Here is a 19438-nt window from a genome sequence, read left to right on the forward strand (position 1 = left end):
CGACTATTAAGCCTAAGGGCTACTCTTACTTCGAGCTCGAGCAAACACTCACTCGGTTATAAAGACTACAAGGTCCGACTTCGATCAAATTGCCTAAAGCCTCGAACTTATGAAAACTTTCCTAAGGCATAAATGAAACAAAATTGTCACAAGGCAGAGAATAAGACAAAGACAAGTCGGGAAAGGAAAAAGATCTTTATATATATATAAGAGTATTTACAAGGTCCGATCAGGACCCTACACAAAAAGATCAAAATGAAAAAAACCCTTAGTTTCTTGATTATCTCTGGGGGCAGTCTCTTCTCCATCGGGCTCCTCCCCGCTCTCAGACCCACTCTTTCTCTCATCATCATCATCATCATCATCGAAATCCAGGTCTCCAGTATCGGCTTCAAGTTCTTCGATAAGATCAAAACCTCGAGCATGGATCTCCTCGAGGGTTTTCCTCCGAGATTGGCATTTGGCGAGCTCAGCAACCTAATGTGCTCGAGTTTGAGCGGTCTCTGTTGCCTCTCTTGCTTGCACTTGGGTGAATTTAGCATCGGCCCGATAGGCGGCCACGATTGCATCCGCCTCGACCTTTGCTTTCTCGGCCTTGGCAAATTCAGAAGCCAACCGAGCTTTGAGCTCCTCTATTTTTCTTGCTTGAGCCGAGCTCTTCTCTTTCATGCCTTGAAGTTGACTTTCGACCGATGATAATTGAGCTCGAGCGGTCTCTTTCTCTACAGCAAGACGGTCCATACCTTCTTTCCATCCCGAGGACTCCTTCTTTATCTTGTCGACCTCCTCACGAAACTGCTCGATCCTCTCGATCTTCTGCTGCAGCTGTGAGATTGAAATGTTAGCCACCGTTCCCGAGTCGAGACCACGAGCTTTTAAAATTTTCATTACCTGCTCGATCAGGTCTGTCTGATCATGGTGAGCCTTGGCCAACTCGGCTCGAAGATCTTTTATCTCTTCATCTTTCTACCCACTAAGAAGTTTGATGGCATTTCTCTCCTCTGTAAGCCCTCGAAAGTCGGCCTCACGTCGGCTAAGATCTGCCCGAGACTTGGAAAACTCCTCTAGATGAAGAGCTAAAGCCTATACGAAAAAAAGAAAAAGTTAGGCATAAAATGGAAAAATATGCCATCAACAAAGGGAATCGAGACATACCCGATTCAGGGCTCGTTGAACCTCGAATAAAAGACCCGACGCATCACTAGGGATAGCAGCATCCTCGATACCGGTAAACAAATCATAAAAGGGGTCCTCTCCCTCATGGGCCCCGTTTACCTCGAGGGTCCCCAAAGCCCGGGCTTCCCGAATTGCCCCTTTGGAAAAAGCAGGGAGAGTAGGGGAGTCTCTAATTACTATTGCCCCAAGCGAGTCGCTCAGGGCATTCTCCTCAGTTTGAAGAGCTTCAAGGACGGCCCCTTCAGATATACCCACCATTTGTTGACTTATGTGGGAGGCATCCTCGATCTCCAACGACTTGGGGACTTTTCCCGAGTCTTTCTCCGATATCCCTTCAGTTCGAGACGGAGCCTCATCAACCGCCATCGACCCAGCTGCCTTTGGGGCATCGATGGTGTTCATCACTCGGGCCACCAGTATGGACCCATCATTTTATTCTTCTTCTTCTTCATCTTCATCCCTTAGACGCCGAATTGATTCTTCAGTCAAATGGATGGTATTCTTCCTCGGCTTATGAGCTATCCTTGTCTTATGTTTTGGATCCTCGGAAGTAGAATCCCTTTTTATCTTGTTGTCCTTCGCCAGTTTCGGAACCGGGGCCGAAGTCTCTTCCTCGCCAGACGGGGGCCTCAAAACCACATATTTGCCCAAGCCTACACAAGAAAATTGGTTAAGTATAAAAAAGACATTTTGTTCGAATCATCGAAGGCATGGGAAAGAGACTTACCATGAGTTTTAGCCTCCCATCGACCCTTTGATAAGTCGCACCATGAACGCTCGACATATGTGGAGGTCGAAGCTAGGTCCCGTACCCAGGTCTCAAGTTTAGGAATAGCACTGGGCATCCAAGAAACCGCTACATCACGGAAAAGGATATCGGTGAGAAAGAAACGAAGGAGCAAAACAATAGGACGTAACAATAGAATTATACTTACGCTTCATGTTCCATTCCTCGGGAAATGGCATTTTCTCGGCCGGGATTAGGTCGGAAGTCTTCACTCGAACGAACCTGCCCATCCAGCCTCGGTCCTTGTCCTTGTCTATGCTCGAGAACAACACTTTGTTAGCCCAGCGCTGGAGTTTTATTAACCCACCTCGATAGAGGCGGGGGCTGTACAATCTAATGAGGTGGTCGAGGGTGAAAGGCATCCCTTCAACTTTGTTCACAAAGAAGCGGATCATAATAATGATCCGCCAAAAAGAAGGATGGATTTGGCCTAGGGTTATTTGGTATTGGAGGCAAAAATCGATGACAACTGGGTCGAGTGGGCCCAACGTGAAAGGGTAAGTATAAACACTTAAAAACCCTTTCACATGAGTAGTAATATCATCTTTGGGAGCCGGGATTATCACTTCTTTGTTCTCCCAGTTGCAATCTTTCCTCAACTGTTTAAGATGTCCCTCGGTTATCGAGAACATATACCTCGATATTGGCTTGCATCGATCGAAAACCGGTGAGGCTTTATCGATCTTAAAATCAGAGGTAAGAACACCCCCCCCCCCCCACGAGAACACACTCCTCAGGTCGTGGCTCCACCGGTGTTTTATCGCCGGCGGGCCGCGAAGAAGAAACTTTTTCTTTTTGAGGAACGATTTTTGACGTTTTCGCCATTTGAATTTAAAGATTGAAGATAGAGGAAGATGACAAGATTTGGTGTTCTGAAGAGGGATTTTGCAGTGAAAATTACAGATTTACAGATGACGAACTCAGAAGATGTGAAAAAGAACTTAGAAGATTTGGAAATTGGAGATGTAAAAGTAAAAAATGGTAAAAAGAGGAGCTATTTATAGGATTGGCAATGACGGTTCAATATCAGCAATGGCCGATCATCGTCTGACATGCATTTAATACCTTGGTAACTGAACCGACGGGACATCTATCACGTACGTCATGGTCGGGCTTGTCACACCTCCTTTTTTCCGAGGGGATAAGGGATAGGGAGTTTTTTCAATTTAAGTGACATTATTCGAAATGGGATTATTTATTTATTCAGAGTCGCCACTTGGAATAATTTATGGTGTCCCAAGTCACCGATTTATTTTAGAATCCCAAATCGAGGAAAATTGACTCTTATTTATGGTCTGCGAACACAGAAGACCGGGTAAGGAATTCTGTTAACCCGAGAGAAGGTGTGAGGCACTCCCGAGTTCCGTGGTTTTAGCACGGTCGCTCAACTATTAATAATTGGCCTAGTTATCTGATTTAATACATGTTTTAAACCTATATGTGCATTTTTATTCCTTTTACCGCTTTTATTACATTACTGCATTTTAAACTATATGTGCATTGTCATACACTCATTGTTTATACACATCCAAATCGCGTCACGTGAAACGCACCCGCAATCTACAACGTGTTTAATTTTATTTATTATTGTTTGAAGTTGTGGTCGAGTCACGTGAAACGCACACTCGAATTAGGGATTACGTATCGTGACCATGACACGGGAACCGTACCCACAGTCACGATAATTTATTATTAATCGCGCCTAAAGCAAGCTACGATGTTCGAATATTATTCAATTACTAATTTTGAGATTATTGTAAGGTCATGAGGTATGTAATTATTTGTGAAAGAATTGGATTTATTATTTATAGAAAAGTGGGCTAGTTTAGAGAAAGATGGGTCAGCTATATTATTTATTACTTTGGGCCTGATGAGACTAAATCTTTTGGCCCAAAATCTTTTCTTCTCCAATAGCCCAAAAACCAATTTCCTTAGAAACAAATCGTGGCCCAAGCAAATTATCCAACCCATTATCCTATATTCTGTACATTTCTTAAACAAAACTAATGACACCACAATCTCATGAACAAAATTAGTAAACAAGCTAAATTACAGTGATTCAATAGACCCTTTATCCGGCTAAATCAACTCAAAACAAAAACTTTGCAACTCTAAAATTAACATCATGGTCCAATAAACATATGAACAAGGAAACAATCAGATTCAAATGATTCAAATATCAATAGAGTGAACTACTACTTCATGCTACCCAATAATCACACCAATAGACAAGAAGGTAAATGGACAATTATAATCAGTGAAGAAAGGAAAATAACGGACCTTTGATATAAATTAACATAGTTGAAATTACAAGAGCGCTAAACAATACGACGAGTGTTGACTGGAGCTTTTACCTGCCACGAAACTTCGAACAAAAAATCGCGACTTGCAACCCCGATCGACCTTGCAAGACCGGTGATTTAGTGGTTTATTTTTGTTGGGTTTAAAGCTTTTTTTTGCGAGGGTGATTTTGCTGGATTTTTCGAAAGAGAGACGAAGAAAGAATGACACGAGTAGAAATTTCCTTATCCTAAAAGAAGAAAATAAATTTCTCTCAATTCCTTCCTCCCTATTTTTTTTCTCTTTCCATCCTCACATTTCTCTTCTGTTTATAGAAAAATAAATTTCGAAATTTTTCAGATTTGTTTTTATATTATTTTTTAATTAAAAATAATCCCACTTTACATTTTTCTTCTTTTTTTAAAAAACAATAATTCCCCACTTTCCTTTACTTTTATTTTTTAATTTCTCACCTTTTTTACTTTTATTATATTTAAATTCCCACTTTTTTTACTTTTCTTTTTTTATTTCCCCCTTATTTTACTTTTCTTTTTTTTAATTTCCATTTTTTACTTTTTTTTAAAAAAAAATTCAGCTACATTTACTTTTATTTTTTAATTCCAACTTTCTTTTACTTTTCATTTTTTAAATTTCCACATTCTTTTACTTTTATTTTTTTAATTTTTCACTTTCTTTTACTTTTTTATTAAATAATTTCCACCTACTTTTACTTTTATTTTTTAATTTTATATTTCTACTTTTACTATTTTTTAATTCCCATCCAAAATTTAAAAAAATAAATAAATAAATAATAATAATAATAAATTTATTTATTTTCGGTTTTTTAATTCATTTTATTTAAAAATAAAGATAAAATAAAAATAAAAATAATACTAATAGTAATAATTCACCTTTTAAATTATTATTAATATTTACCCTATATAAATAAAATGTAACAAAGCTAAAAAATATATATATATATTAAATTTCTAAAACTATTTACATAGTAGAAGGTGATAAAAATTCAAATATAGTCAAAAATTAGGTGCTCACAGCTGCCCCTCTTTGCTTGGAAACATGAAAAAATTTTAGGCAAAGACTAGGTGAGCCATGTGACTAATTTTCGACCAAACTATTATTCAAAAGGAAAAGAAATAAAAGATAGGGTGCAACCGAGTCCTGGTTTTGGACAGCCTACATATCCCGGGTTATAGGGGAATCAGGTCGCGTGTAGTTCAAGGAGAATGGTGGAATGTTGAGTTGAGGAGTCGGGTGAGGTTCCGTCGAGGCTCCGGTCCACTGTCCTGCTATTATATCAAAACAATAAAAATAAAAAAGAAACTAAACAAGCCTATGAGCTATGAGTTACAAGATTCCTATCTATGAGTCTTCTGAAACTTGATCTTGAGTCTTGACTGGTTCTTCATGCAGACCCTGATCTAAACCTTGATGCTCACTAGCTGTGGGTTCCAGTTCATTGTTCTATAGCTTCTTCTAATCAAACCGGGACTCCAATGCTTGTGGCTTCAGTCATGTCTTGAGCATTCCACATCTTTTCAACTGATGTTGCATTTTGGATTCACTTATTTTTTTTTCTTTTCTTTTATTCTAAATTGAGACTTCTTCTTTTGGTCATCTCGAACCATGTGCCTCGAGGTAAAACCTACTCAGACACCAAAACAAACAAACGAATGAAATTTTCTGCCCCAGTTTGCATTGGAAAAATTTCATGAGTTATTGTAACAAAATTCTAATCTACTTATTTATTGAAATCAATAAAAGGTCGAGAGTGGTGTACCCCAAAAAAGTCCTTTTTTTGGATGGTGTTCCTTTATTGTCAAAAGTATGTCTCAACTAAGGATTGGTGTACCTTATGTTGGGAAAATGCAGCCAGGGAATGGGATACCCTATATTGGCAAATATATCAGGGAGTGGTGTACCCTGCATTTAAGATCAAATCAACTAGGGAGTGGAGACCCTATGTTGGAAAGGAGACTAGGGAGTGGAGATGTTATGTCTAAAATAAAAATCAACTAGGGAGTGGAGACCCTATGTTGGAAAGGAGACCAGGGAGTGGAGACCCTATGTCTAAAATAACATCAACTAGGGAGTGGAGACCCTATGTTGGAAAGGAGACTAGGGAGTGGATACCCTATATTTAAAATAACATCAACTAGGGAGTGGATACCCTATGTTGGAAAAGAGACTAGGGAGTAGAGACCCTATGTCTAAAATAACATCAACTAGGGAGTGGAGACCCTATGTTGGAAAAGAAACTAGGGAGTAGAGACCCTATGTCTAAAATAACATCAACTAGGGAGTGGAGACTCTATGTCCAAAAATCATCAACTGGGGAGTGGAGATGTTATGTCTAAAATAAAAATCAACTAGGAGTGGAGACCCTATGTTGGAAAGGAGACTAGGGAGTGGAGACCCTATGTATAAAATAACATCAACTAGAGAGTGGAGACCCTATGTTGGAAAGGAGACTAGGGAATGGATACCCTATATCTAAAATAACATCAACTAGGGAGTGGAGACCCTATTTTGGAAAAGAGACTAGGGAGTGGAGACCCTATGTCTAAAATAACATCAACTAGGGAATGAAGACCCTTTGTTGGAAAAGAGACTAGGGAGTAGAGACCCTATGTCTAAAATAACATCAACTAGGGAGTGGAGACCCTATGTTGGAAAAGAGACTAGGGAGTGGAGACCCTATGTCCAAAATAACATCAACTAGGGAGTGGAGACCCTATGTTGGAAAAGAGACTAGGGAGTGGAGACCATATGTCTAAAATAATTATCAACTAGGGATTAGAGACCCTATGTTGGAAAAGTGACTAGGGAGTGGAGACCCTATGTCCAAAAATCATCAACTAGGGAGTGGAGAACCTATGTTGGAAAAGAGACTAGGGAGTAGAGACCCTATGTCCAAAAATCATCAACTAGGGAGTGGAGACCCTCTGTTGGAAAGTGACTAGGGAGTGGAGACCCTATGTCTAAAAATCATCAACTAGGGAGTGGAGACCCTATGTTGAAAACGTGACTAGGGAGTGGAGACCCTATGTCTAAATATATCAACTAGGGAGTGGATACCCTATGTTGAAAGAACGACTAGGGAGTGAAGACCCTATGTCTAAAATAATCATCAACTAGGGAGTGGAGACCCTATGTTGTAAAATCAGACTAGGGAGTGGAGACCCTATACTACCGTGATTTTGAACCTTTTTTTTTTCAACATCATTTTTTTCTTTTTTATTTCAGATAATGAGTAAATGCGGGAAAGAAGTTTTGGAGGAGACTTCCTTTTTGGAGTAGTTGCGGGAAAGAAGTTTTGGAGGAAACTTCCCTTTTGGAGTAGTTGCTGCAAAACTGTTTCTAGCCTTTGCGCAATTTCATTTTGGTTGCACATGCTTCTTGCAAGGTTGCTTTTGGATTGCACCTGTTTCCTATTTTTTCAAACAAAGAATAATCTGTCAGTTTGAAATGGTGGTTGGTTTTGTGGCCTTGATTGTTTCAGTCACTTGGTCTCGGCCCTTTCAGTTGCAACTGGTTATTTCCTGAATATCGATTGTATTTCTAAACTCGGAGAACCTCTGGCTTTTTCGGACTTTGCCATGATGGTTAGTCACGTGGGACTTAACCTTATCAACTTTTATATTGCCCTTGTGGGCATTTGACTTTGAATTTCCTCTTTCAACAGTTTTTGATTTCGAAATATCGGCCAACATGGCTAGTTGGAGTCGACTTGATGCCCTTGCCGAGATTGGGTGCCTTTTCTTTTGCATACTGGCTTGTATCAAGTGAGAACCCTGTAAATCAATCCTTCCTTCCCTTATTTGTCTTAGTTTTGGAATAGAGTTAAACCAAAAAGGATTCAAAGAAAAGCAAACAATGGAATGGACAAATGAATTTAGACAAGAGGTATCCCTTTCGGGGAAAAGAAAGAAGGACTTATCTGGAGTGTATACGGACTTCAATGAACATGACATGCCTCTTGAACTAGATGCCTGATCTGTGTAAACCGTTCAACTCTCAGAAATTCATCACAACTCTTGCCTTGAGACTGAGAAACTTTGCCCAGGACTGTGTCGATGCCAGTGACTATGAGGATCCTCTTTTCGATCAGTGGCGCCCTTTGCGGGTTTTCACCAGCTGGCCTCTCTCATTTCTCTTCTCAACATTGCCTTATAGTGCTCTTTGTGAGTTTTCACTAACAAGACTCTCATTTTCAAATTTCTCTGCTTACCATCGCCTTATGGTGCCCGTGAGGTTTTCACCGATAAGACTCTCTCATTTTATTTCTCTCATTTTGTTGTATCAGATCGGAGAAACTGTATCCTCCCATTTTGAATCTCTTTGCCGATTGATCGGAAGGACTTGAAAAGGATTTGGGTAAAAAGGATTTGGATTGAATTACAACTTTGGAACCTTTCAGACAAAACCATCGCCAAACCATTATAATATCTGCCCCAGTTTCACTTTTGGGAGAATTTAGGTTTTTGTTTTGGTGTGACTGAACCCCAGAGAGAGGCTGCCTACGTATCCTTTCGGAATCAAGTCAAACGTAGTTCAAGGAACTTTGTTTTTTATTTTTTTATTTTTATTTTTTTGATTTTTTTATCTTTTTCTTTTTTTTCCTTTTCCGTAGTAACTTCCAGGTTCCAAAGAGGGTTATCAAAGAAAATAAAAAGGGTCATACATAATACCTCTTGACCGCATCTGCATTGACAGCTGTTTCGGGGTCATTTCCTTGAATGTCTCCCAAGTACAACACTCCTTTCGGCAACAGTTTTCTTATAATGTATGGACCTTTCCAATTTGGAGCAAATTTTCCTTTTTCTTCCTCATGATGTGGGAGAATACGTCTCAGAACGAGTTGCCCCACTTTGAATTTCCTGGGCCGTACTTTCTTATTGTAGGCACGGGCCATTCTTTGTTGGTACAACTGCCCGTGGCAAACTACGGCCATTCTCTTTTCATCAATCATAGTTAATTTTTCCAACTGAGCTTTGACCCATTCATCATCCTCGATCTCGGCTTCAACAATGATTCGAAGAGAGGGAATTTCAACTTCTGCAGGTATTACGGCTTCAGTGCCATAAACCAATAAGTAAGGCGTAGTCCCAACTGATGTGCGCACGGTTGTGCGATATCCCAATAATGCGAAAGGCAGCTTTTCATGCCACTGTCTAGAACTTTGAATTATTTTCCTTAGGATCTTCTTGATATTCTTGTTTGCAGCTTCAACAACGCCATTAACTTTGGGCCGATAAGGGGTAGAATTACGATGCGTAATCTTAAATTGTTCACATACCTCCCTCATCAAGTGGCTATTCAGATTTGCAGCATTGTCTGTAATGATAGTTTTAGAAATACCAAAACGACAAATAATATTGGAATGCACCAAGTCCACCACCGCTTTCTTGGTGACGGTTTTGAAAGTGACTGCTTCAACCCACTTTGTGAAATAATCAATGGCAACTAAGATGAATTTGTGCCTATTTGAAGCTTTCGGCTTGATTGGCCCCATGACATCCATACCCCAGGCAACGAACGGCCAAGGTGCTAGCATAGGATGCAACTTTGAAGGCGATGCATGAATCAGGTCACCGTGTATCTGAAACTGATGACATTTTCGGACAAAATTGAAGCAATCCTTTTCCATGATTATCCAGTAATAACCTGCCCGAAGGATTTTCTTTGGAAGGACATATCCGTTCATGTGAGTTCCACATACTCCCGAATGCACTTCGTTCATGATCTTTTCAGCTTCTAGGGCATCTACACACCTCAAAAGATTCAGATCTGGAGTTCTTTTGTACAAGATTTCTCCGCTCAAGAAGAAACAACTGGCAAGCCTTCTAATGGTTCTCTTTTGGTCTCCACTAGCCTGCTCGGTATATTTCTTTGTTTTCAAAAACCTTTTGATATCATGATACCATGGTTGAACATCTGGTTCTATTTCAATTGTATTACAATAATCATGCCTTTCTTGAATTTGTATTTCCAGCGGGTTAATATGGACATTGCCCGGATACGGCAGCATTGAGGCCAAAGTAGCTAATGCATCAGCTAACTCGTAGTGGACTCGAGGATAATACCTGAACTCGACGGACTTGAATCTTTTGCTAAGCTATTTCACATGTTGCCTATATGGGATAAGCTTGATATCTCGAATTTCCCATTCACCTGTGGCTTGCCGAATGATCAAATATGAATCTCCCATGACTAACAATTCTTCCACATCCATATCAACTGTCATATTCATGCCTATAATGCAAGCTTCATACTCAGCGGTGTTGTTGGTTCAGAAGAACCGAAGCTGGGCTGTGGACAGATAGTGCTGACCGGTGGGCGAAACCAAAATTGCCCCAATCCCGACACCTTTTGCATTTACAGCTCCATCAAAGAACATTTTCCAAGCATTGGTGTCTTCTAGAATTACTTCAACTGAATTTACTTCCTCGTCTGGAAAGTAAGTACTTAGGGGTTGGTATTCATCATCAACCGGGTTCTCAGCTAAATGATCCACCAAGGCTTGAGCTTTCATCGATGTACGGGTGACATAGACAATGTCAAACTCAGTGAGCGGGATTTGCCATTTTGCTAACCTTCCCGTGGGCATTGGTTTCTGGAATATGTACTTCAGAGGATCCATTCTAGTTATGAGATATGTGGTATAGGCCAAAATATAATGTCTGTGCTTCTGGGCGACCCAAGTTAGGGTGCAACAAGTTCTTTCCAACAAAGTATACTTGGCTTCATAAATGGTAAACTTCTTGCACAAGTAGTATATGGCCTTCTCTGTCTTCCCGGTCATATCATGTTACCCCAGGACACAGCCAAAGGAATTTTCCAAGACTGTCACATACAAGAACAAAGGTCTTCCTGGCTCGGGTGGAACCAACACTAGCAGATTTGACAGATATTCTTTGATCTTATCAAAAGCCTCTTGACATTCATATGTCCATTTGATCGCTGCATCTTTCTTCAGCAACTTAAATATGGACTCACATGTGGTATTAAGCTGAGCAATGAACCTGCTGATGTAATTCAATCTCCCTAGCAGACTCATGACCTCTTTCTTAGTTATTGGAGGTGACAAATCCCGAATAGACTTTATCTTTGTCGGATCTAACTCAATACCCCTCCGACTAACTATAAACCCCAGAAGTTTCCCAGATGGAACTCCGAATGCACATTTGGCTAGATTCAATTTCAAGTCATACCTGTGCAGACGCTCAAAGAACTTTCTCAGATCTCACACATGGCCTTCTTTTGTTCTGGATTTAATGATCACATCATCCATATAGACCTCAATTTACTGGTGCATCATGTCATGGAAGATGGCAGCCATAGCACTCATGTAAGTTGCCCCGGCATTTTTCAAACTGAATGGCATGACTCTGTAATAATAAGTGCCCCGCGGCGTGGTGAAAAATGTCTTTTCTGCGTAGTCCTCATCCATCACAACCTGGCGGTACCCAATATAACAATCCACGAAAGACTGTATCTCATGTTTGGCACAGTTGTCAACAAGAATATGAATGTTTGGAAGTGGAAAGTTGTCCTTGGGACTTACTTTGTTCAAATCCCGATAATCAACACACACTCGGGCTTTCCTATCTTTTTTCGGCACTGGGACCACATTAGCCAACCACGTGGTGTATCGGACCACCCGAATTACACCAGCTTTTAATTGTTTGGTGACTTTTTCTTTGATCTTATCACTGATTTCTGTTTTAAACTTTCTTTGCTTTTGTTGTACGGGATAGGTAACCGGGATAAGTTGGCAATTTATGTACTACCAAATCAACGCTCAAACCTGGCATATCATCATAGGACCATGCAAACACATCCTTGAATTCAAACAAAAGTTGGTTCAATGCATCCCTAGTTCTTTCATCGGCGTGAATGCTTATCATGGTTTCTCGGACCTCTTCTGGACTGCCCAAATTAACTAGCTCGGTTTCATTTAAGTTTGGCTTAGGCTTATTCTCAAATTGTTCCAATTCTCGATTTATTTCCCTAAAAGCCTCATCTTCATCATATTCTGGATCTTGATTCAATATTTCACAGTTAGACAACATTTTAGGATCTGGGCATGAAGTCTGCAAGCATGTCATGTTATTTAAGTCTACATTATTAGAACTGAAAAGGAAAAGATAAGAAAAATAGCAAAATTAGAATAAAGAAAAAGGAAACATCCATTGATGATGAAATATTGATTTGATTTCATTTCATTGAAGATAAGAGGGTTTACATCGAAATCAAAAGACAATAAAATAAAAATATTCGAGTTACACCCTGAAATAACTCGTAATGTAGAAAAGATGGCACGACTGTACTACCGAGATTCCCGCCTGACAGGGAATGGGGTAGCTTTTCAATTCTGAAGCTTGGAATTTGGTCCCATGTATAACACATCATCAGTGCTCGTTTCTTCCCCCGGCTGGACCATGTGAGACTCATACAACATTTGTTTCATGGCTTCACAAATATCCTCAAACTCTTCGGTCGTGAAGGCCTTTTCTTATTCTTCTTCTACATATTTAGGATCAATAAATGACTTGGCGAGATGCGGAACGGGCTGAGGCAGGACCCACCCATTTTTCTTGCGCTCATCAGCCTATTTTCTATCGGCCTCTGTAGCTCGAAAACCTATGCCGAAAAACTTCTCATTGGCGGTTGAAGTAACGGGCTCTATGATGCCTTGTAGAGATACCCTGAGCCCCTTTCCGGGCTTGTACCCATGTTTAATCATTTCAGTGGCGACCATGACCGAGGCATTAGATAAGCAAGTTTGAGGGAACGGGGCCCCTTCTTCGCATTGGTCGGCGACCACAATTTCGAAGGCTTGGTAGACAATGTGCTCACTTTCTTCTCTAGCTTCGAGGCATGGGACTGAAGGGTCCCTGTAAATGGATTGTTCATCCTCCCCGTGGACAACAATTTCTTGGTTTTCATGTTCAAATTTGACCATTTGATGAAGAGTGGAGGGCACAGCTCCTGCAGCGTGAATCCATGGTCTTCCTAGGAGAAAATTATATGAAGTATCCATGTCAGGAACCTGAAAAGTTACTTCGAAATTCACAGGGCCAATGGTCAAAATCAGATCAATTTCCCCTATTGTGTCTCACTTGACACCATCAAAAGCGCGCACATAGACATTGTTTGGCCGAATTCTTTCTGTTCCAATTTTCATCCTCTAGAGCGTTGAGAGAGGGAAAATGTCGACCCCAGACCCTCCATCTAGCATGACTCTCTTCATATAATAACCTTCGCATTTGATAGTCAAGTGAAGGGATTTGTTGTGGGCAGCTCCCTGTTGGGGCAAATCATCATGGCTGAAGGAAATCCTATTAACTTCGAAGAATCTTTCAGCCATTCTCTCCAGTTGTTCAACTGAAGTTTCAACCGGGACATATGCCTCGTTCAATGTTTTCAGGAGTACCTTCTGATGTTCATCTGAGCTAAGAAAAGAGATAAAAGTGAAACCTGGGAAGGAGTCTTCCTGAGCTGGTCAATTATTTCATATTCCGAAGTTTTCATTTTTCGAAAAAACTCTTCTGCTTCCTCAGCGCTCACAGGCTTCTTAGGCGGAAACTGTTTATCCTTGCTCAGTTTTAACATTTTTTGCTCTTCTGGGTTGTGGTACTTCCTAGGTTGGTTCATTTCATTCACCTCTCCCATAATCCCTTTCCCCCTGTAAGTAACCACTGTTTTGCTATAATTTCAGGCGGACTGCAATGGGGTCTCTCATAGGGCTCTGTGGTGCGTAGCTAATAACCACGGGCTCAGTCAACCTTGGTGAAATTACCAGCACCCGCGCCACATAAGTCCTTTTTGGCACATACAACTTTGGCATATTTAGCGTGACTTTCCTCTGCTCAAATCTGTTGGGAGTGTTCAATATGAGTTGTTCTTTCCTTGGGGCCCTAGGAACATAGAGAATTGCGTCCTTAGCAGGTGCTGCCCCAGTATTTTTTTCCACAGCTTTTTCTGCAACTTGAGGAGTTGGAGTGATTTTCTTCTCATTTCTGGCTTGTTTCGCCGCCGCTTTAGGTCTTGCCTCTGAATCGGCAATGGCGATGATAGCTTTCAAAGCTGGATAAAACTCTTTATCATCACAAATCATTCCAATGACTGGCCCGTTGTTGTGAGCCGGTAATGGATTATTAGTCACATTAGGGACTTCCTCGTCCCTCAGCACCACTCGTTTTTGTTCTATCAAATTCTCAACGGCCCTCTTGAGAGTCCAACAATCCTCCATATCATGACCTTCTGCCCCTGAATGATAGGCACACCTGGTACCGGGCCGGTATGATGGAGATTTCGGATTTTGCCGATTTGGAGGCACAAGTTGCAATAGACCCATCTGGACTAATTTTGGAAACATGCTAGAGTAGGACTCACCAATAGGGGTGAAGTCGTTTCTCATAGGATGCTCACGGGAGCGTGTATTATATTGGTAATTGTTTTGTGGGGGACGGGGGTTATATGGAGCTTGGTAAGGATGGTTATTTCTAGGAGGTTAAGCTCGGTTTTGGTTGTAGTGTTGTAGTGGCCGTGTATAAGGTTGGGCATTCATCACCACATAGGGAGGCGGTGACACGGCATATGCTGCATCTTGATGGGGTAGTTGTGTTGTGGGGTTCTGGAAGATAGGTAAGAATGATCGCGGGATCGACGGGGGCCTCTCAAACCTGAAGCCATCATGGCTCCTTCTTCCCTCTTCTTTAGATTTGCTAAACCTCCCAAGCCGTTCTGGATGGTTTGGGAGCTGGCTCTCAAAGCAGATTGACTTATGATTCGGCCAGTTTTCAGGCCATTTTCTACCATTTCTCCGATTTTTATAGCCTCTGCAAAAGGTTTGCCCATGGTAGACATCATGTTCTGAAAGTAATCGCCCTCTTGGGCTTGCAAGAAAACATTGAACATTTCTGTCCCATCCATAGGAGGTTTCAATCTGGCTACTTGCTCACGCCACTTGATAGCATATTTACGAAATCTTTCCGCAGTTTTCTTCTTGAAATTGGTCAGAGAATTCCTATCTGGGGCTATATCAACATTGTATTGAAATTGCCTGACAAAATCTCGGGCCAAGTCATCCCATATATGCCAATAGGAGATGTCCAGGTCTATGTACCATTCTGACGCAATTCCCGTCAAGCTCTCCCTGAAATAGGCCATCAAAAGTTCTTCTTTTCCACCTGCCCCTCTCAACTGATTGCAATATCTTTTCAAATGAGTGATCGGGTCTCCATGCCCATCGTACTTTTTGAATTTTGGCATTTTAAAGCCAATGGGCAAATGAACTCAAGGAAATATGCATAGATCGGAGAAGGAGACACTCATTTGGCCACTTAGGCCTTGCATGTTATTTAGACTTTGTTCGAGGCTATTCATCTTCCGAACCATCTCTTCTTGCTTGGGGTTTCTCATGGCTATTTCTTGTTCCATGATACTCAAACTGCGAGCGCTGAGGGTATGAGTTTGGGGTAACATGAGCGATGTCTAACTGAAATTGCGGGACTTGAAAAGTGAAAGCTGAAGGCTCGAAGCATGGCCTGGGCGCTGTTGGCTGTGCCGTAGTAGAGACTGGTGGTGCGGTAAATAATGTAGAAGGTACCCCTGAAAACGGTGCCTGGGGGCGAACCTCAGAAGGCATACCAGTGAAATTGGTTGATATAGTGGGGGTACCCAAACGGGATGAATGGGTTGGTTACGGGGATGGGGACATTGGAGGTTCCACTCGTCCTGGGAAGCAATTCAGGAAATCCGGGGATTATACTGAGCGGTTCTTTGCCATTAGACCAAACGTCCCACATTTCTAATATGCAGACGCGCAACCTCCTATTTTCTTCAGCGGCTGCGAACTCTGACTGTGGAATAGCCGATACCGGACTATCCTCAGGCTCAATAATTGGTAGATGACTTTCGGAGACAATAAGAACATTGCCTTTAGATCTCGTGAAGTAAGGATGGGAAGCCAGATTACCACAAAACCGACCACCTAAACATGACCTTTGATAATTGCACACACAACAACCTGGTTAGTTTGAGATATTTAACAGATAAGGAATCACATATTGGGGATGCAATGCACTTAAACAGTTAAATGTTTCTAAATGTCTTTGCAACGGCTGTATGTTTCATCCCGGCTTTACTATCTCTTTTCTCAAATTTCGAATCCTAATTTCTTTTTCCTTCCTTTTTTTTGTTTTCGTTCTTTTATTTTTCACTCTTTTTTCTTTCTTGTTCACTCAATTTTCCTTCTTTTTCTCTCTTATTCTTTATTTTTCACTCAGATTGTCTATAGCTACGATCGAATTCGATGGGGATTGCCTACGTATCACGACGCCGCATGAATCAGATCATTACGTAGTTCAGGAAATAAAGGCATAATAAAAGAAAAGAAAATTTTGGTTTTTGTTTTTTTTCAATATTTCATTAAATAAAATCTTTTTGGGTTTTTCTATTACAAAGACTTTGGAAATACTGACGATTAAACATACATACTCAAAACAGAAAAAACAGAATCGAAAAGGTAAAATACAGACTCAAAGCCAAATATAATAAATAAAAAAAATCAGGAATACATAAGAGCCTCCAATACTACTCTGGGGCCCCGTGGTACATCAGTCGGTCTCGACGCGGGCCTGCGTGCAATCTCTTCTTGAAGGTACTCTAAATCATCCATCACCTGATGGACAAAAGTCATCACAAAAGCAAAGAACATGGACCTGGTCATATCTTCGCATTCATGGCATTTCGTTGCGACGTAATCAACGATTTATTTAATCCTCATTCTAATGACGCACTTTTCTTAGAGCACTCGTCCAATTTGCTGAGACCGGGCCTCCAACACCTGCGTGACCATATGGTTTTGGTCTTGCAGTTGATGTATGTCTTTTTCCAATCGGGAAATCAGTGTATAGCAATGCTCTCTTTCGGCTTTGAAATCCTTTGTCTGTTGGACCATTTTATTTTCGAGATTAGTCAACTTTTCCCTTAAGATCGAGACCCTTCTATCATACTTTTGCTTTAAATGCTGAACACACATTGCCCATTCTTCTGCATTATTTGCCAATTTTGCCCGAGCTTTTGCCAATTCATCCTCGGCCTTTGTCAAATCAAACCCATAATCATGAACTTTCCGCCTCAGATTGCTTATGATTCTTTCATTTTTTTCGCTTCTTACCGGGTTTTCAGCAACTATATTCATTTTCTGAATCTGAGCTCAGAGGGCTTCATTTTCTCGGGCCAACTTTTTCTTTTCTCCTTCATCCTCGGCAGCCTGCAAATTACTGTTAAATTTGAGGTTTTTGATTTGATCCTCTAGCTTGCTTATGGTGGTCCGGTATTCGTTCTCTTTAGCTAACCAAACCCACTGTTCTCACGCTCTATCAGTGATTTGTTAGACATGGGGTCTTTTGGCGGGATGTTCTGTCTCTTGATCCACTCGAACTTTCTTACCATTCCAGGCTGTGTAGTTAGATTCTACTTCACCCAAGGAACATTCCCGTACTTGAGTCCGTGGCTCCAAAAACCTACATTGGTGCTAAATCTGGCGAACCTTTTCTTCTGGAAATGCAGCTTTTGGGCATAGTTCAATAACCTCTGGACTCAAATCTTCATCATAAGGGACTGTTTGGTATCTTCCCAATTGACGTAGGACCCGATGCGGAGCATATGGCTGAATACTCCGAAGTCCCATCAATAAAAGAAAGCACACTCCGGCAGACATGTAAATAACCTTGTTGACTGTGAGCCAACTAAAAGTCCACTCAATTCGATTTGCGGTAAAAGAACCCAAATACACGAACCAAGCCTCAGTACCCTCCGGTAACTCATGACCGTTTACCATGTTTCCGTATTCTTCAATGCAATCGAGTCCGGTCAGACTATAGTTCATGTACCTCAGGCGATGGCAAAGATGTTCTACTAGCCACATTTGTAAAAGCAAGTTGCAACCCTCAAAGAACTTTGTCCCAGCTCGGCAGGCGGTTAGAGATCGATAGATTTCTGCGAGAATCATCAATATAAGAGTGCCGTTGGCCTTTTTGACCATAAAGTCGGCCATTCCTGCAAGTCCCAGCTCTATATGTTCGTCACTCCTTGGGCATATCAGAGTGCCTAAAAATGCAACTACGACGGCTAAACCTCTGCGTGCTTCCCATTTGTTTTTATTTCCCTGATGACTCAAACCAGTGTCTGAAGCCTCAAATCCTCGGGGATCCCCATAGCGGCTATATAAGAAGTGGAATGTGCAAAATCTGTTGGCCAAATTTCCATCTTTAACCTGCCGGCTAATGCTCAGAAGGTCCAAAAACTTATGAGGGGTTACAGGTCTTGGTGCTACGGGATATCGGTGACTGAGATTCCCGTCAAGACCAACATAACCTGCCATCTCCTCTAGCAAAGGGGTCAACTCAAAATCAGAGAAGTCGAAAACATTGTGCGTCGGGTCCCAAAATAGTATCAAAGCTTTAATTATATCAACCCTTGGTTTAATTTTCAGAAGCCCGGTGAGCCCACCTAAAGCCTTTGTCACATAACGTTTGCTGACCTCCCCCATGTCATTCCACAACATATGGAGTCCCAGTGGAATCTCATCTACAACCCGAAAAGGTACATTCTCAACGATGCTCATTCTTCACACAAATTCGGGACAAAGATCAAAACTGACACATTTTCCAAAAACACAAAGTGGTTAATTTTAAAAATCCAAATCAGTAAATTTTGTAACAAAAAGGTTGTTTTTTTTTTTTGCAAATACGGCCCTTCAACACTTGAGGGAAGTTTTTAGGGTTGTTTCTGCCAACTGAGGTTGGTTATAGGAGAAAAGACTGACTTGGGTTTACATTGTGGCTATTCTTGTGAAAACAGCCTTCCGACGCTCCAGGAGAATGTTTTAAGGCTATTTTGACAAGAATGACCCCGGGTGATGATCATGTTTCAAAAGGTTCTTATTTTGGTCAGTTTTGAAAAAATGTGGCCGGACCTGATAGGGGTTGCCTACGTATCTCACATCCGGTGAGAATTAGACCCGTGTAGTTCGATAGGTTATGGTGCAATAGGAAAACACGACTTATTTTGAAAATGACTTTTTTTGTTTTTCAAAATTTCGGCAGAGTTTCAGTACTTTTCAAATACCTGGATTTTCAAAACCGGGTAAATTTTTCTCTC

The 19438-nt window shown here is 41.1% G+C and overlaps 3 protein-coding genes across 3 annotated transcripts; all 3 read right to left on the reverse strand.

Annotated features, from left to right (window-relative positions):
• Positions 1 to 1608: 1608 nt before the first annotated feature.
• On the reverse strand, positions 1609 to 10904 carry LOC117279197 (uncharacterized). The gene is made up of 4 exons (XM_070183825.1): positions 10564 to 10904; positions 8953 to 10347; positions 7589 to 7692; positions 1609 to 1829 (listed from the first exon to the last, which is right to left on the reverse strand). The coding sequence occupies exons 1-4, from the start codon at positions 10902 to 10904 to the stop codon at positions 1609 to 1611; spliced, it is 2061 nt and encodes a 686-aa protein (XP_070039926.1).
• A 168-nt stretch (positions 10905 to 11072) lies between these two features.
• LOC138897809 (uncharacterized) lies at positions 11073 to 15541 on the reverse strand. The gene is made up of 7 exons (XM_070183826.1): positions 14953 to 15541; positions 14053 to 14629; positions 13745 to 13952; positions 12972 to 13316; positions 12055 to 12357; positions 11572 to 11753; positions 11073 to 11475 (listed from the first exon to the last, which is right to left on the reverse strand). Exons 1-7 carry the CDS (start codon positions 15539 to 15541, stop codon positions 11073 to 11075), a joined length of 2607 nt encoding a protein of 868 aa, XP_070039927.1.
• A 2269-nt stretch (positions 15542 to 17810) lies between these two features.
• Positions 17811 to 18902, reverse strand: LOC138897810 (uncharacterized). Its single transcript, XM_070183827.1, has one exon. The coding sequence runs from the start codon at positions 18900 to 18902 to the stop codon at positions 17811 to 17813; it is 1092 nt and encodes a 363-aa protein (XP_070039928.1).
• Positions 18903 to 19438: the final 536 nt, after the last annotated feature.

Source organism: Nicotiana tomentosiformis, chromosome 8 (genome assembly GCF_000390325.3).
Source record: "Nicotiana tomentosiformis chromosome 8, ASM39032v3, whole genome shotgun sequence".
Classification (NCBI taxonomy): domain Eukaryota; kingdom Viridiplantae; phylum Streptophyta; class Magnoliopsida; order Solanales; family Solanaceae; genus Nicotiana; species Nicotiana tomentosiformis.